Genomic DNA, 14,968 nt, shown 5'->3' with positions numbered 1-14,968 from the left:
TTCATGAACACATAATGAAGAGTTAAACCTTTAAAGGTACGGCATTTTGCTGTTTGAGGTTCACACAAATTATTTTCTGGTCTGATTTTCTAAGCTTGGTCTAAAAATAACCCGTCAGCAGGAGTACATTTAGGCTTTTATCTTAGGGTCACTCTCTGTGAAAACAAATCCTTGTCTGTGATGACGAAAATATTTTTTTCTATTAGTTGATCAACTCAGCATGCATGAAATAGTGATTTGTTCATTAGACGCTGTTCACTTTTTTTGTGGTTTCTGTTATGTGAAGCCTGATGTTTGAACAGTAAAAATATCTCTGCATGCAACACTCTTTACTCAACAGTTTCTGCGATGTATAACTCCTAGCATATACAGGTATTACTGTAAAAAAGGCTGTGGTTATTTAAAGGGGTACTCCGGTGTTTTTTTTTTTTTTTTTTTTTTTTTTTTTTTAAATCAACTGGTGCCAGAAAGTTACAGATTTGTAAATTGCATACTTATATTAAAAAAAATCACAATCCTTCCAGTACTTATTAGCTTTTTGGAACACAGAGCTCTCTGCTGACATCTCTGTCCATTTTAAGAACTGTCCAGAGTAGGAGAAAAGCCACATAGCGAACATATGCTGCTCTGCACAGTTCCTAAAATGGACAGAGATGTCAGCAGAGAGCTCTGTGTTCCAAAAAGAAAAGAATTTCCTGTGTAGTATTCAGCAGCTGGTAAGTAATGGAAGGATTAAGATTTTTAAATAGAAGTAACTTACAAATCTGTTTAACTTTCGGGCACCAGTTGATTTAAAGAAAAAAGGTTTTCGACCGGAGTACCCCTTTAACGGTGTTGTCTGCTCAAGCATTTATTCCTACCTGGAACATATAAATGTAATATATTGGGATCACCATCTTCAAGAAAGAGCAGGAAACTGTAAAGTATACCTTTTAGAGGAACCATGATGTTTATGCATTATACGGGCACTGGGTAGCGTGTAAAGCTTTTACTGGGTTTTCCCTTAAATATATAATCTCTCTCTCTTTCGCTGCGGTGCTGGCCCAGAGATCTTGGGGTCCTTTGGATAGATGCAGACACCCCTCTAAAATGTTTTATTTGATTTCTTACTTTGTTAAAATCCTAACCTCACTATTTATATTTTTTAGGTGTCAGCTGCGATGCATGTTTAAAAGGAAACTTTAGAGGCCGACGATACAAGTGCTTAATCTGCTACGACTACGATTTGTGTGCATCTTGCTATGAAAGTGGTGCAACAACAACAAGACACACAACTGACCATCCAATGCAGTGCATATTGACAAGGGTAGACTTTGGTAAGAGTGCATTGTTTTTATTCCTAGTTCTTCAGCATTGTTAAAAAAAATTCAAGTGTTCTTTTCAAAAATGTATAGAAAAAAAAACTCTTGACATGCCCTAGAGACATGCCAACATTTTTGGATTGGTTTGGGTCTCAGTGCGGAGACCCTCAATGATTGTTAGACACAGCCAGAGAAACTAAGCGATTCCCTCCTGCTGTCTTCATTTCACTTCAGGAGACAGTCTCCTTAGACTTGGAAAGTGTTTCCTGTAGCAAGACTGACAGTGAAGCAGGCTGGGGAGTGAAGCACTTAGCCAAGCGCTTCTCCTGGCTGTATCAAATGATCGGTGGGGGTCTTAGCACTGACACAAACCTAAAAAAAAACAAAACGTATCCTGCCCAAGACACATGTGAAATTTTTTGAAGTGACAGTGCTCAAGCTAAAGTTTTCCAAGCTTCATAAAGAAATCATATTGCCCAGCAAATGTACACAAATTTTTGAAATCATGTTTAAAGGGGCTTTAAGTTTGTTACAACAGTAGATTGAACAGCAAGTCTCCTAGTAATTGACATAGCAATAAAATGTCTTTCATGTTCGGCATATTTTGTGATATATCACAGATTAAAGCTACAGGCTAATAGTTATCTACACATATTATTATTTGCTATTCACTAGATTCCCTAAAATCTGTTTTGACTGATAGCTATGTTCACACTTTTTTTTTTTTTAATGGCCATATAAAGACCAACTTAAAAAAAAAAAAAAAAAAATTTTTTTTTTATTTTTATTTTTTTAATTCTCTACAAAGCCGTTCCTAATCTCCCCTTGACCATGAGCGGTTCTAGCACTGACTTATTCTGTAGGCGCCCTCTACAGGTGGAATCTCAGGTGGAGATTGAGTAGTGTGAAGTAGCCCAAAACATTATGGGGAAATATATGTACATGAATGGGAAAGTGCAGCAAATAAGAATAGCTATTCCTTTCTACAAATTATAACTGCATCCTGTTTGTAAATATTGTCTGTGTTTATTTTACAATTCCGCTTCTATAGCCATTATCTATTTTCCTCACAGATTTATACTATGGTGGGGAAGCTTTCTCTGTCGAGCAGCCGCAGTCTTTTACTTGTCCTTATTGTGGTAAAATGGGTTATACTGAGACGTCTTTACAAGAGCATGTGACTTCAGAGCATGCAGAAACCTCAACAGAAGTGGTAAGTGGAAGTAGTATTGTCTTTAATCAGAATGTTATCTAATAAGTTCACATTCACTGGGGTCTTTGTTATGTATGTGAGTATTTTCGTTGTAAACTTTTCTGCATATCGCCATGGTTTTATTCAATTTGCTACTTCCCTAAAAATATTGGAATCTAAGTAGTTTGTTATTAAAGGGATTATCCAAAAGTTAAATAAATTAAACCAGCTGCCAGAAATTGTATTAAGAAAAAAAAAACACTTATTCACCTATGACCTGTTGTACCACCCTGTGACAGCCGCATCCAATCTCAGGCTTCTGCAGTGATGCTAGAATTTATAGTGTTCTGCTGTAGTGTAAAAATAATACACAAGGTATACTCTCCTGCTCCTATCCCCTACAATTGCCGACACTCCTGGCCTTTCATTGGTCACAACTTATTCCTAATTCCTGCAATGTATGGACTCCACATGAACTTCCCCACTCAGCCAATCACGGACTGAGGCGGTACACCAATGTGGCAGTGCACTTTACAATAAGACTAGGTTCACATTACAGAGTTTCAGTACAGAATTCTGGCAATGGGGTTCTGCTGCAAAGTGCACACTATGGATTTTCAGTAGTGGTTCTCCGCCAAAAGCAATGATCTCACTCATTCTTGAGACGAAATCTACGCCAAAGACATTGGCAATGTCCACGCAGTGCACTCTGAATCTCCGGACGTAATTTTATAGTCATTGTGAACCTACCCTAAAACTGACACGATGTTTTTATTCTATGGATCAGTACGATTAAAACAATAACCATATTTACATAGCTTTTCTATTAATGTGCTACTTACATTTTCACAAAATAAGTATGCTTAAAATGACCGTATTCTGACCCCTATAACTTTTTTTTTAAAATTTTTTCGTGTACAGGGCTGTATGAGGGACAATTTTTTTGTGCCATCATCTGTAGGTTTTCTTTTAGACCATTTTAGTTTTACATGTTTTACTTTTTGATTATTTTGAATTACTTTTTATTTGATTGCAGAGGTGTCGGTTGGGCAGAGGATTTTAAATCTTAAGCATTTTGATCAGACTTAAGATGTTACTGAGATCGTAAGAGCGTTTGCTTCATAGACATTAAACACTCCATGCCCTAGGTATGCCCTATGTCGCCTACAGATTAAAGATGACCTGTGGCCTCCCCAAACAGAGTTGTAATCATCATGTGATTGCTTAGGGGGGGGCCCCGAGTGTAATCCTATTTATAGTTTAATACGCTTTCCCCCCAATCCCAAGATATTAGTGTTTTGCTACCTGTTTGATTATCAGGGTATCAGTCAGAGAGAGGAATACCGTTGGTGCAGATGGTCAGTGATTTACATGAGGAAGCATGTATTGTACACTGAGCTGGTGTGTGTGATACTCAGACAGTCTGAAAGTGAACTGTAGAAGATATATGACCACTCAGCCAGCTCAGTGTACAGCACACTCCCCCTTAAGTAAATCACTGCTAGTCTATGTACAGCACATGCTACCTCATGTAAATCACTGCCACTTAGTGTACTTTAAGGACCCTTAAAATGTATATACAGAGATTCCGGTGCAGCAGAGTCCTGTTGAATTCAACGGTAACCTGCTGCGTTGTGCCAGATGTTTCTAGCATGGAAATTCCGTTTTCTATGTCCCAGAAAGACTAAAGAAACTAAAACTAACGAAACTGTGTGATTAATACTGTAACCTAAACGTAGGTGTCATTAGAAGGAAGGTGAAGTATTACTGCTGATTTATGTGGTACCAGTCTTAGTATGGATACTATCTTTTATACAGTAACACAATAGTAAAGGCTCCTATGTGTCATGCCTTACTATAGATCATTTGTGTGAAAAGTTATGTCATTCAGTTATATAATTCTATTTGTATCTTTACAGATTTGCCCAATTTGTGCAGCATTACCAGGGGGAGATCCAAATCACGTCACAGATGATTTTGCTGCCCATCTTACACTTGAACACAGAGCTCCCAGAGATCTAATATCCTTTTTTATGCTTGGTATTTTTTGGTAATAATGTGAACTCTGAATGAATTCATACAACATTTCATCATTATTAGAGGGTTATCCCCCATTCACAGGATAGGGGAAAACAAGCTGTGGTGAGACCCTGATCAATCCGAATGGTGCTGCCAGCAATCCATTTATTCTTTTTGGGGCTGCCGAGTTCAGCAATGATGGTTGCTTTTCAATCACAGCACAACAGTTACTCCTGCTTGCTATGCTATGACATCGTTCTGGTAAAAGTGCACTGGACTGTACAGCTTGGCACTGTGCTGGGGGATGAATGTCAGTGCTGTTCTTATAGGTGGCATGTGGAAACAAGAGTGTTATTGATGTACTGGGTTTGCAAAGTACTTTGTGAGCAGAAAGAAAGAGACAGATTTCCAAGCAGAGAAATGAGACGCAAAGAGGCCAAAACATTTTTTGGGGGGGAGAAGTCTTTTTGGTAAAATTATTACTATTTTATTTTTAGAGCACTCTTGTTTCCAGGGATTAAAATACATATCCTAACATAACGTTATAATATAAATAAGTACAATATACATCAATGAGGAAAGTGGCCTTTGATATTGCAGTACATTGGCAGCAGGGTTATTGGAGGTTGTTGCCTATTAAAATTTGGGGTTTCAGGTTGCTTTTGAAGGTTTTGATGGTGATTTTGTAAGATCACATAGGCTAGTTGTTTGAAATTACAGGGACCATTATGGTAAAGTCACACTGAGCAATGTCAGAGAGATGAATTTCCTTGCTGAATTCCTCTGGATCTGCAATCTTCTGAATGGAACAGAAATGATCCGGAATCTGCGGGTATATGTGCTGTCTCATCTACATACGGGACTTTCCTGACAGATGTTCATTCTGTTGGATACCAAACTGAGCACTGCAAAACCCATTCAAATAATTGAGCGTGAGGTGCAAGTTGATATCTGCAGAATTTTGTAGTGTGAACTCAATGAAGAGTTTTGCAACTTTACAGTATTTTAGTATGCTTTTTGTATTAACTCCTTAGTGTGTACTAGATCTTGACTTGCTGTCAGTTAATGCACACAATAATAATCAGAATATAAATTCCCAGAGAGTTAAGTTTGTCTTGTGATGCTACTGCATTATTTTTTTTAAAGCAATCTTTTTTGTTGCTATGGGCAACTGCTCCACTCTTCCTTTTGGATAAAATTTCATAAATCTCTTAAATGTCTCTTGTAGTGAAATGAGAATGGCATAGAATTCATTTGGTTAGTTAATCTCATAAACATGTTGTAATTTATTTTAGTACGGACAGTAAGCAAGTTTAAAATGTGCAATTGTCTACAGGTATTTTTTTTACCCTGTCTTTACATAGATGTACCGTGATACAGATATGACAGTCAGTCACTGGATTTTGCGGAATTTTATAGATGATATAGACAGGAGGGTTACATAATGGACAGCTTTCGACTGCCAGTCTTCACCTTCCCCATAAATGCTTTGAGTAATGTAACTATAAATACTTCAGGTTTCCTTCAGTAGTTTAATAATTTAAAATAATTATTTACCGTATATACTCGAGTATAAGCCGACCCGAGTACAAGCCGAGACCCCTAATTTCAACCCAAAATCCCAGGAAAAAGTTATTGACTCGAGTATAAGCCTAGGGTGGGAAATACATCATCCCCCCCTGTCATCATCCAGACCCGTCATTAACATCCTCATCATCATCATCGCCTGTCATCATCCAGACCCTCATCATCATCCCCTTGTCATCATCCCACACATCCCCCCTTCATCATCCCCACCCCCCTTCATCATCCCACACCCCCCCTTCATCATCCTCTTGTCATCATCCCCTTGTCATCATCCCCACCCCCCTTCATCATCCCCTTGTCATCATCCCACACCCCCCCTTCATCATCCCCTTGTCATCATCCCACCCCCCCTTCATCATCCCACCCCCCCCTTCATCATCCCACACCCCCCCCCTTCATAATCCCCCCCCCCCCCCTTCATCATCCTCTTCTCATCATCCGCCCTCAGTGGTCTTCAACCTGCGGACCTCCAGAGGTTTCAAAACTACAACTCCCAGCAAGCCCGGGCAGCCATCGGCTGTCCGGGCTTGCTGGGAGTTGTAGTTTTGAAACCTCCGGAGGTCCGCAGGTTGAAGACCACTGCGGCCTTCGACATCATCCAGCCCCCTCTCACCCCCCTTTAGTTCTGTACAGTACTCACCTCCGCTCGGCGCTGGTCCGGTGCTGCAGGGCTGTCCGGAGAGGAGGTGGTCCGGTGGGATAGTGGTTCCGGGCTGCTATCTTCACCGGGGGCGCCTCTTCTCCACGCTTCCGGCCCGGAATAGAGGCGTTGCCTTGACAATGACGCAGAAGTACGTTGGCAATGAACGTACCTCTGCGTCGTTGTCAAGGCAACGTGACTATTCTGGGGCCAGGCCCGAAGCGCTTAGAAGAGGCCTCCCCGGTGAAGATAGCAGCCCGGAACCACTATCCCACCGGACCACCTCCTCTCCGGACAGCCCTGCAGCACCGGACCAGCGCCGAGCGGAGGTGAGTACTGTACAGAACTAAAGGGGGGTGAGAGGGGGCTGGATGATGTCGAAGGCCGCAGTGGTCTTCAACCTGCGGACCTCCGGAGGTTTCAAAACTACAACTCCCAGCAAGCCCGGACAGCCGATGGCTGCCCGGGCTTGCTGGGAGTTGTAGTCTTGAAACCTCTGGAGGTCCGCAGGTTGAAGACCACTGCGGGTGGAAAGTTCACTCGAGTATAAGCCGAGGGGGGGTGTTTTCAGCACAAAAAATCGTGCTGAAAAACTCTGCTTATACTCGAGTATATACGGTAATATAATGTGATAATGATTGTTATATATTCTATTTTTATTATATTATATAATAATCAAATTTAATAATCATATCAGTATTGTGATCATATCACAGAAAAAAATTGCTTATATATGTTACTCACTAGATTTTGCAGATTCTTTACAAGTATTTTTTTTTGTGTGTTTAGCTTCTGTATTTAGCTCATAGATCTCTCTGTTCTGCTGCTCACTTATTCTGACATCCATTTCTCAGGAAGGGGCATGTCTGAGGCAAGCACTGAGCTTGCCCTCACTCACCATGCATTCGCTTTCTCCCTGAGTCTGCTATGCTGGGTCTGTTCATTCACTTGCTGCAGAATGCTCTGTTAACCCCCCTCCTCTCTGTTTTCGGACCGCATTATGATAGACAGGACAGGAGTGAGCACAGAGGAGGGCTAGTCCTAGACGTTTTCCCAGCCTGTCCTTCAGCTTGGGCAAAGAGGATGCTGCAGCTGGAAAGGATTATGGGGAGATTTATCAAAACCTGTGCAGAGGGAAATTTGACAAGATTGCTTTTTTTTTTAATTTTCCAGAGGCCTTTATAACAATTTAAAGAAGAAATCTGGTAACTATGGGCAACTGCTCTACCCTTTTCTGCACAGGTTTTGATAAATCTCCCACTATGTTCTGGATTATAAAAAAAAAAAAAAATAAGACTCCTAGTTTTTTTATTTTATTTATTTATTTATTTTGCTTGGATACCCCCTTCCCTTAACTGTTGCTTATGATGAATCCAGTGGAGTTCGACACGTACGAAGGATGTTTCACCCTGGCCGAGGGTTGGGTGGTCCACGAGCTCGCCGATCAAACATGCACTTTACTAGCAGTTCCACTGGAGGGCTTTCGTCATCACAGAGCTCATACTCTCCAAGCAATAGGGAAGCAATGGATCCTATAGCTGGTAAGTTGTCCATAGTTAAAAAAAAAAAAAAAATGTAAACAAACCATCAAAAGATCAATGAGTCACAGTAGGTTATTGCTTAATAGAGAATATTTTTAAGGGTAGGGTCAAACGTAATGGATCCGCAGCATATTTTACACTGTGGAACCGCCCGTGACCCAACCCATTTTGTGCCTCCAGCTGTTGGTGTGTTAACTACCAGGTCACCAGTATGTACATTTACGTCCATTGTCATTAAAACTTAGGGGATAAGTGTTGACAGCCTTGGATCTAATAGGACTCTGAAACGGAGAGATTAAAACAAAGTTTTTCACCTCCTCAGTGTTTTACACATTACTTACTAGACACTGGGATATATGCAGAAACTATTTGTTACACTTAGAACAGAGGGAGGGATATAATGGATAATAGTGGACTCCAGAAAACCAAATTATCGGTAAGTCATAATTCTAACTTTACAGGTCATTCTTCATGACAGCCCACATGAGAAATTACCAACTAAACATGATTAAGACTCTCCCCTAGGACTGTATCCACCTTTTCCAGCCCACCGGAGCACCTGAAAGCTGAACTCATTTATGCCGGCTAAAGTCAGCAACTGCCGAGTAGTTCATCACGAATCAAATCACTGTAACTTCACTCATCTCTAGTTACAGCCTCTAACTTTTTATTATTTTATTTTATTTTTTTAAAGAATGCATGGCTGTTTTTATTTGAAGAATCTTGGAGGAGAAAGTGAGGAAAATTCTCTTGTAACCATCTCTTATGATCTTCAGAATCCAAGAATTTGATTTTATCCTTTCTCATTGAGGAAGGAAATCCTCCAATCAGCCTAACGTCACTGTTCTTGATCTTTGACAGGGATAGGATAACTCTCTTTGTTTCCCTTTTTTTCTCTGGTGTTTTCAGGTCTTTTACCTTGGAAATTAAAATTTTTCATCTTATTTTTAGGTTTTTCTACTGGAATTTTTTTTTTTTTTATCAGCCCCTTTTCAAAAACAGACTTTTCTGTGAAAGTAATAGAACACAACTTTGACTTTTAAGTGGTATCCTCCTGCCGATATTTGAGCCATAGTGCTCTTCTAGCGGAGTTGGATAGCCCTGCCAATCTGGCTGCTATCCTTGCGGACACCTCTACTGAATCTGTAAGAAAGCCTGTTGCCATTTTAAGCATGGGTTTGGAGAATAAAAGTGTGACAACTGGCACTATCCACGGCTGCTGCACCACTTCCTGGACGATGATCGGAGAACCAGCTTGTCGATGGACCTCTGCAGGAGAACCAGGAAAAAAGGGGACTTGCTGTGGAACTATGCCGATAAGTGGCGGTGACCGAGCATATCCTCTGTCACCACCACTTTGTGGCATAGCACCCATAGCAAGTCCCCTTTTATTCTGGTTTTCCTGCGCAGGTCCGTCAATAAACTAGGGAGTTGGGACCCCCTAAGAGACTGATCCCTAGACCCATAAACCAAGGGTTAAAGCAAAATAACATGAGGCCTAGAGAAATCCCTGAGAACCTCTCTCCTGGATCTGTAGGAACAGGAAAACACTAAGAAGTTGAGGGGGCACTGGGGCTTTTAACCTTTCTGTTTCTTCTTTGTTTTAGACCCAAGGGGGACTATCTTTCATGTGGGCTTTTTTGGTGGACAACCTGTAAATTGTTTAGAATTTTAGGGGCAATACCTAATGGCGTAGCCAATGCTATAGAGGGAGTGTGCCTGAGGTGCGGCATCTGGAAAACCTATTGAGACACACGGTTGAGTATGGGCAGCAGCAGGCCTTTGTCTATGTTTACCTAATGCCTTGCCGGATGCTCTATATTCTGGAATTATGTGAAGAGAGCACTAAGAGCAGTGAGGGACAGTGCAGCTATGCTTCTGACCATATACAGCTACTGTGTAGTGGCAAAGCAATAGCTGTTTAGGATTGGAATCAGGGGAAGGTGGGATTGCATGTTTAGCACCAATTTTCCAAATAAGCTACTAAAATACAGAAACTCTTAAAATTGCCTACATTTTTATTTTGTGAAAATAGAATTTTTGTAATGACTGTTACAGATTACACATTTTAAATGGGTATTCCAGCATCATGAAATGGTTTGAAAGGGGACTTGGGGGACACTAACAATAGAATATAAAAAAAATACATTCCTGCCCAGATCCCCTTCAGCACCGGTTTCCTGCTGCTTCCTTTGATGCAAATGCCTGCTAAACCAATCAGGAGTTCCGGGGGATTATGGATGATGAATATGATTAGTTTTTTATATTTAGTGCACTCCAAGCCCACTTTCAAACAATTCACTGCTTTAGCAGGCTGCAGTATGAGTTTTAAATGCCATAGAATACCTCCCTTTTGAGATAACAGTATATATTTGTATTAACCATTTTAGGATTGTGTGTTCATATTTTGTTTTCTTTTTATGCAGAGTTATTATCCCAATTATCAGGGGTGAGGCGCTCAACGGGTGGTCAGCTTAACTCCTCGGGTCCTTCTGCATCTCAGTTGCATCAGCTTCAGATGCAGTTACAGCTAGAGAGACAGCAGGCACAGGCAGCACGGCAACAGTTAGAAACGGCACGTAACGCAACTAGGCGCAACAATGCAAGTAGTGTCACCACCACAATCACCCAATCCACAGCAACAACCAACACATCCAATACGGAAAACAATCAGCAAACAATACAGAATTCACAGTTTCTCCTCACAAGGTATGGCTTCTTTATAGTAAAAACAAACTAGGTATTCAGTAAGCAAGTGAGATTTTCTTTTTTGATATCCCTCCAAAATCAATTAGTCGCTAAGTTTATTCACAGGGTTCTGTCTTAGTGACACCTTCCTGTCAGTGCAGTTAAAAAAAAAAAAGATATTTGGTCCAGATGTTGTAAGGTTAGGCCTAAAATGCTCACCTAGAAACTTGCATCTATTACAAGAAACTTAGGCTCTGAACTGAGCAGTTGGGCAACAATTTGCGTGTTCCATGTTCGAACCCTTTCCATTTGATCAGTATAATTTATTTTCACATGTCTAGTCGGGTAACAGAATCATTATTTTGATCTAATATATCATGGCCATATATATATATCCTTACAAATTTTAAGGCATTCTGTCATACACATAGGGTAAGAGTTATCAAAACCTGTGCAGAAGAAAGTGGAGCAGCAACTCATAGCAACCCGTCAGATTTTTTTTTTTTTTGTTTGTTTCTTTTTTTTAAAGTAAGCGATCTGACTGGTTACTATGGGCATACTGGTTACTCCTGCATAACTTCAGTATTTGTTTCAATAATTAAAAACATTTCCTATTGTGTATAAAACAACACTACACAAAACACACTGGACCTGGAAATAGCAACTAATAGTCAGTGGCTGTAGTGGTCAAATAGGGCTGCTTCTTAAACTTTCTAATCTGTTCACATGTACGCAGATTTGATGCGCAGGATTTTCTGCTGCAGATTACAGTGTAAACTAAATGACTGAGCACAGCTTCTAACCTGCAGTTACTAATCCTGCGCAGGATCCTGTACATATGAACGTACCCTTAAAGAGGGTCTCTTTGACCTGCTTCCTCAAGAAAAAAAAAATCTGTAGCATAACTGTTCTCATAACTTTGTGTTGTCATTTCTGTGAGGAAATTGACAGCTGGATGTTACCAGTCTTATGTTATCCAATTGGTGTTAATTTTACTAGTGTCGGGACACACCCCAGAGGAAAAACACAATACAGAGTTTTAAGAAAATATACAACATGATTGTAATTTTATAGTGATAATAGTATTTTCTAATATAGACACTTAGCGAAATGAAAGATCCTCTTTATGAATACTAAACATGACCTCTGATTTATTTCTATGGTCCATTGTTAGTTTTTTGCTTCCACTAATTTTTATACGAGACATGTTGACAATTGCCATGTCTACCGAACTATATTCCCATTGTCTACATGAAATTGTGTGAAAATTTTCCACCTCTCATTTGACTAGATCCTTTTGATTTTAAACTATTCACAGGTTGAACGACCCCAAGATGACAGAAGCTGAACGACAGTCATTAGAAAGTGAAAGGGCCGATCGTAGCCTATTCGTCCAAGAGCTGCTGCTTTCTACATTGATGCAGGAAGAAAGCTCCTCCTCAGATGAGGATGAGCGAGGGGAAATAGCCGATTTTGGGGCAATGGGTTGTGTAGATATAATGCCTTTAGATGTTGCTTTAGAAAACTTAAATCTAAAAGAGAGCAATAAAGGAAACGAGCCTCCGCCACCTCCTCTTTGATGACATCCCCCTTTGCAGACAATGTCCTCTGTGCTGTAACTGCCAATGAAAGTGGACAAACAACTATCTTTGGGTTTGTTTTGGTGATTGTAATTTCCGGTCTGTCACTCTTGTTACATTGTGTACATTCAAAAAAAAATGTAAAAAAAAAAAAATTTGAAAAGAGACAGAGGCAAATATATATGACAAAATCACTTAACTAATTTTTACTTCTAGCAGATATACATAGGTAGCAGTACCAGAGGCAGCTGTCTGCTTCCTGTACCTTGACATAAACAGAAAACAAAATAAGGCTCTCCTAATCTCCCACATTCAAACTGAAAAAGGAAACAAAGTATATGGAAAATCTCTAATGAAGCTGCTGTGTGTATTTATGAATATTAATTAATAAAACTGCTTGGATGGTTTACCATAATTACTGCATGAGGTTTTTTGCAGCGTGCATGAGGTTTTAGTGACATTGTCATTAAGAAAACACAAAAAAAGTCAAACTGGCTTAAATTTTAGATTATATTAAGCCATAAATCCCAAAGCTTTCCTAAACATTATTCAAAAGGTTACAGCACCTGACGACATGCAAGGTTACCCTGGACTAGTGGCTTGTGGCTTTGGATCTTTTGAATAATGTGTGATTTATTTTCTGCAAGTTCTACAGTGGCATTAACTGAATGTTTACTTGCCCTGTCATCCCACACAACATTTGCACAGTATCGTTATTAGTAAAAAAAAAAAAAAAAAAAAGCAGTTGTGCTATAGACAAACTATAATTCAGTTGCTACTGGATACCATTTGTTCCATATCTGAGAAATGTTATTGGCTCTCAGATCAAATATTGTGTTATCCAAAATGACTTATTGATTTATTGATTTATCTAATTTGTTCCATTTTTTTTTTTTTTTTAAGGGAGTTTATCGAGATTATCCTCACTGGAGGAAACGGCATAAAAAAAAACTATACTGGCCTGATAAATTTACTATTGCTCCAGCACCGCCGTTCTTCTGATTAACGCTAGTCTTTGTTTACCTTGCTGCAGTGACGGCATGCCTATATACCGTACATGTGTGACCCCTGCAGCCAGTGGCGTGTTCCCGCAGTGAACAGCAAGAGACTGCATGTTCAGTAAATGGCTGCAGTTTACATCAGAGCACATCATTGTCTCAGCAAGGTGAACAAAGATAGTCAATGACCACTGGAGTGCGGTGCTGGAGTGGCAGCAGATTTCTTTAGTAAGTATAGCAGTTTTTTATGTTATCCTATTTAGTAAATTTTCCTCCAATCTTGCACAACCTCTTTAGCATTTCCTGTAAAATGGCATTACAGTTAACCCCACTGTTTGAAATTGCACAATTTGTGATCCCTTAAACCAATTTTTTTTCTGTGTTAAAAGGTTTGTTTGCTTATTCTTTTTTTTATGTGGTTGTTTATTAAAAAAAATTAGAAAAAAAAAAAACACAAAAAGTTTTCAACTGTTTAACTTGTTTTATCCAGGTATAGGCTGATTCCTTTAAATGCTGTTAAAAACAAGTTACCCCAGATTATGTTGTCTTAGTTTTAAAGAAGCCTTTTTTCACCTTCTTAAACATTTTTCTGAATTCTTATTTATGTATTTGCTTAATAGTTTGCAGAGACTTGTCTGCAAAAGGAGAGCTTGAGGATTCCCCCAACATTTTGTCAGTATACAATATGTAATTCCTAATGCTAATGTTAGCACTTTTTTATTTATTGTTACTTTATGATTATTCTTTCGGCAGCCTTTGATTAAAAATCATGCCACCTACATGCCTATACTATTAATCCTATTTGTAAAAATATGTACAGTGTTCTTTTTGTGCATAGACTTTCATAAAGGGCCTGGCGCAGTGGGTAGCAGTTTTCGTTTTTTTCTTTTTCTTTTGCAATGTAAAGTTAGAATATAAAGACAATAAAAAGAAAACAGTACGCACAGCTTTCTGATAAATTTACAAATATACGATCACTTGATCATGTATGCGTTTGCTCCTCTCTTCCCTTTCCCTCACTTAATCTGAAATTGGTCGTTTTTTGCAGCATCACGTTGTGTATAATAAAGAAAAAAAAACAGTGGTGTATGTAAACCACAATAACACAGAGTGTTAGTGCTCATTTCCCCTCACTATTGCCCCAGTATTTCATATTTCTGCTCATTCTAGCACTTGAATGTTTTATCCCATCCATAAGAGGGTCATGGTGCTAAAAGGGTTAAGAGGAGATACAGCTTAGTTATTGTACTCGTTTAGCAGAGGGTTTTTTCTTTTTATATTTTGTTGAGGATTTCTGAAAAAGAAAAATTAATCCACCACGTCTCTTCAAGCTGTATTCTTTTCAAGCACATTCTGCACATTACAGCTATTCATTTGGTTCAATAAAGTATTTTCAAGACTGTTGCCCACTTGAGTTTCTTT

At 39.4% G+C, this 14,968-nt stretch overlaps 1 protein-coding gene across 3 annotated transcripts in view; it reads left to right on the top strand.

Moving 5' to 3' along the window:
• KCMF1 (potassium channel modulatory factor 1) overlaps positions 1–13,998 on the top strand; it is a 71,338-nt gene extending 57,340 nt beyond the window's left edge. For all 3 annotated transcript variants that reach the window (XM_056568994.1, XM_056568986.1, XM_056569000.1), the window contains exons 2-7: positions 1,149–1,316; positions 2,375–2,514; positions 4,413–4,514; positions 8,106–8,280; positions 10,707–10,989; positions 12,287–13,998. In XM_056568994.1, the coding sequence (XP_056424969.1) occupies positions 1,149–1,316; positions 2,375–2,514; positions 4,413–4,514; positions 8,106–8,280; positions 10,707–10,989; positions 12,287–12,548 (1,130 nt within the window). In that variant the 3' untranslated portion in view covers positions 12,549–13,998. The remainder of the gene's footprint in view (positions 1–1,148; positions 1,317–2,374; positions 2,515–4,412; positions 4,515–8,105; positions 8,281–10,706; positions 10,990–12,286) is intronic.
• The last annotated feature ends 970 nt before the right edge of the window (positions 13,999–14,968 follow it).

This window comes from Hyla sarda, chromosome 1, assembly GCF_029499605.1.
Source record: "Hyla sarda isolate aHylSar1 chromosome 1, aHylSar1.hap1, whole genome shotgun sequence".
Lineage (NCBI taxonomy): Eukaryota > Metazoa > Chordata > Amphibia > Anura > Hylidae > Hyla > Hyla sarda.
This window is presented reverse-complemented; position numbering and strand designations above follow the sequence as displayed.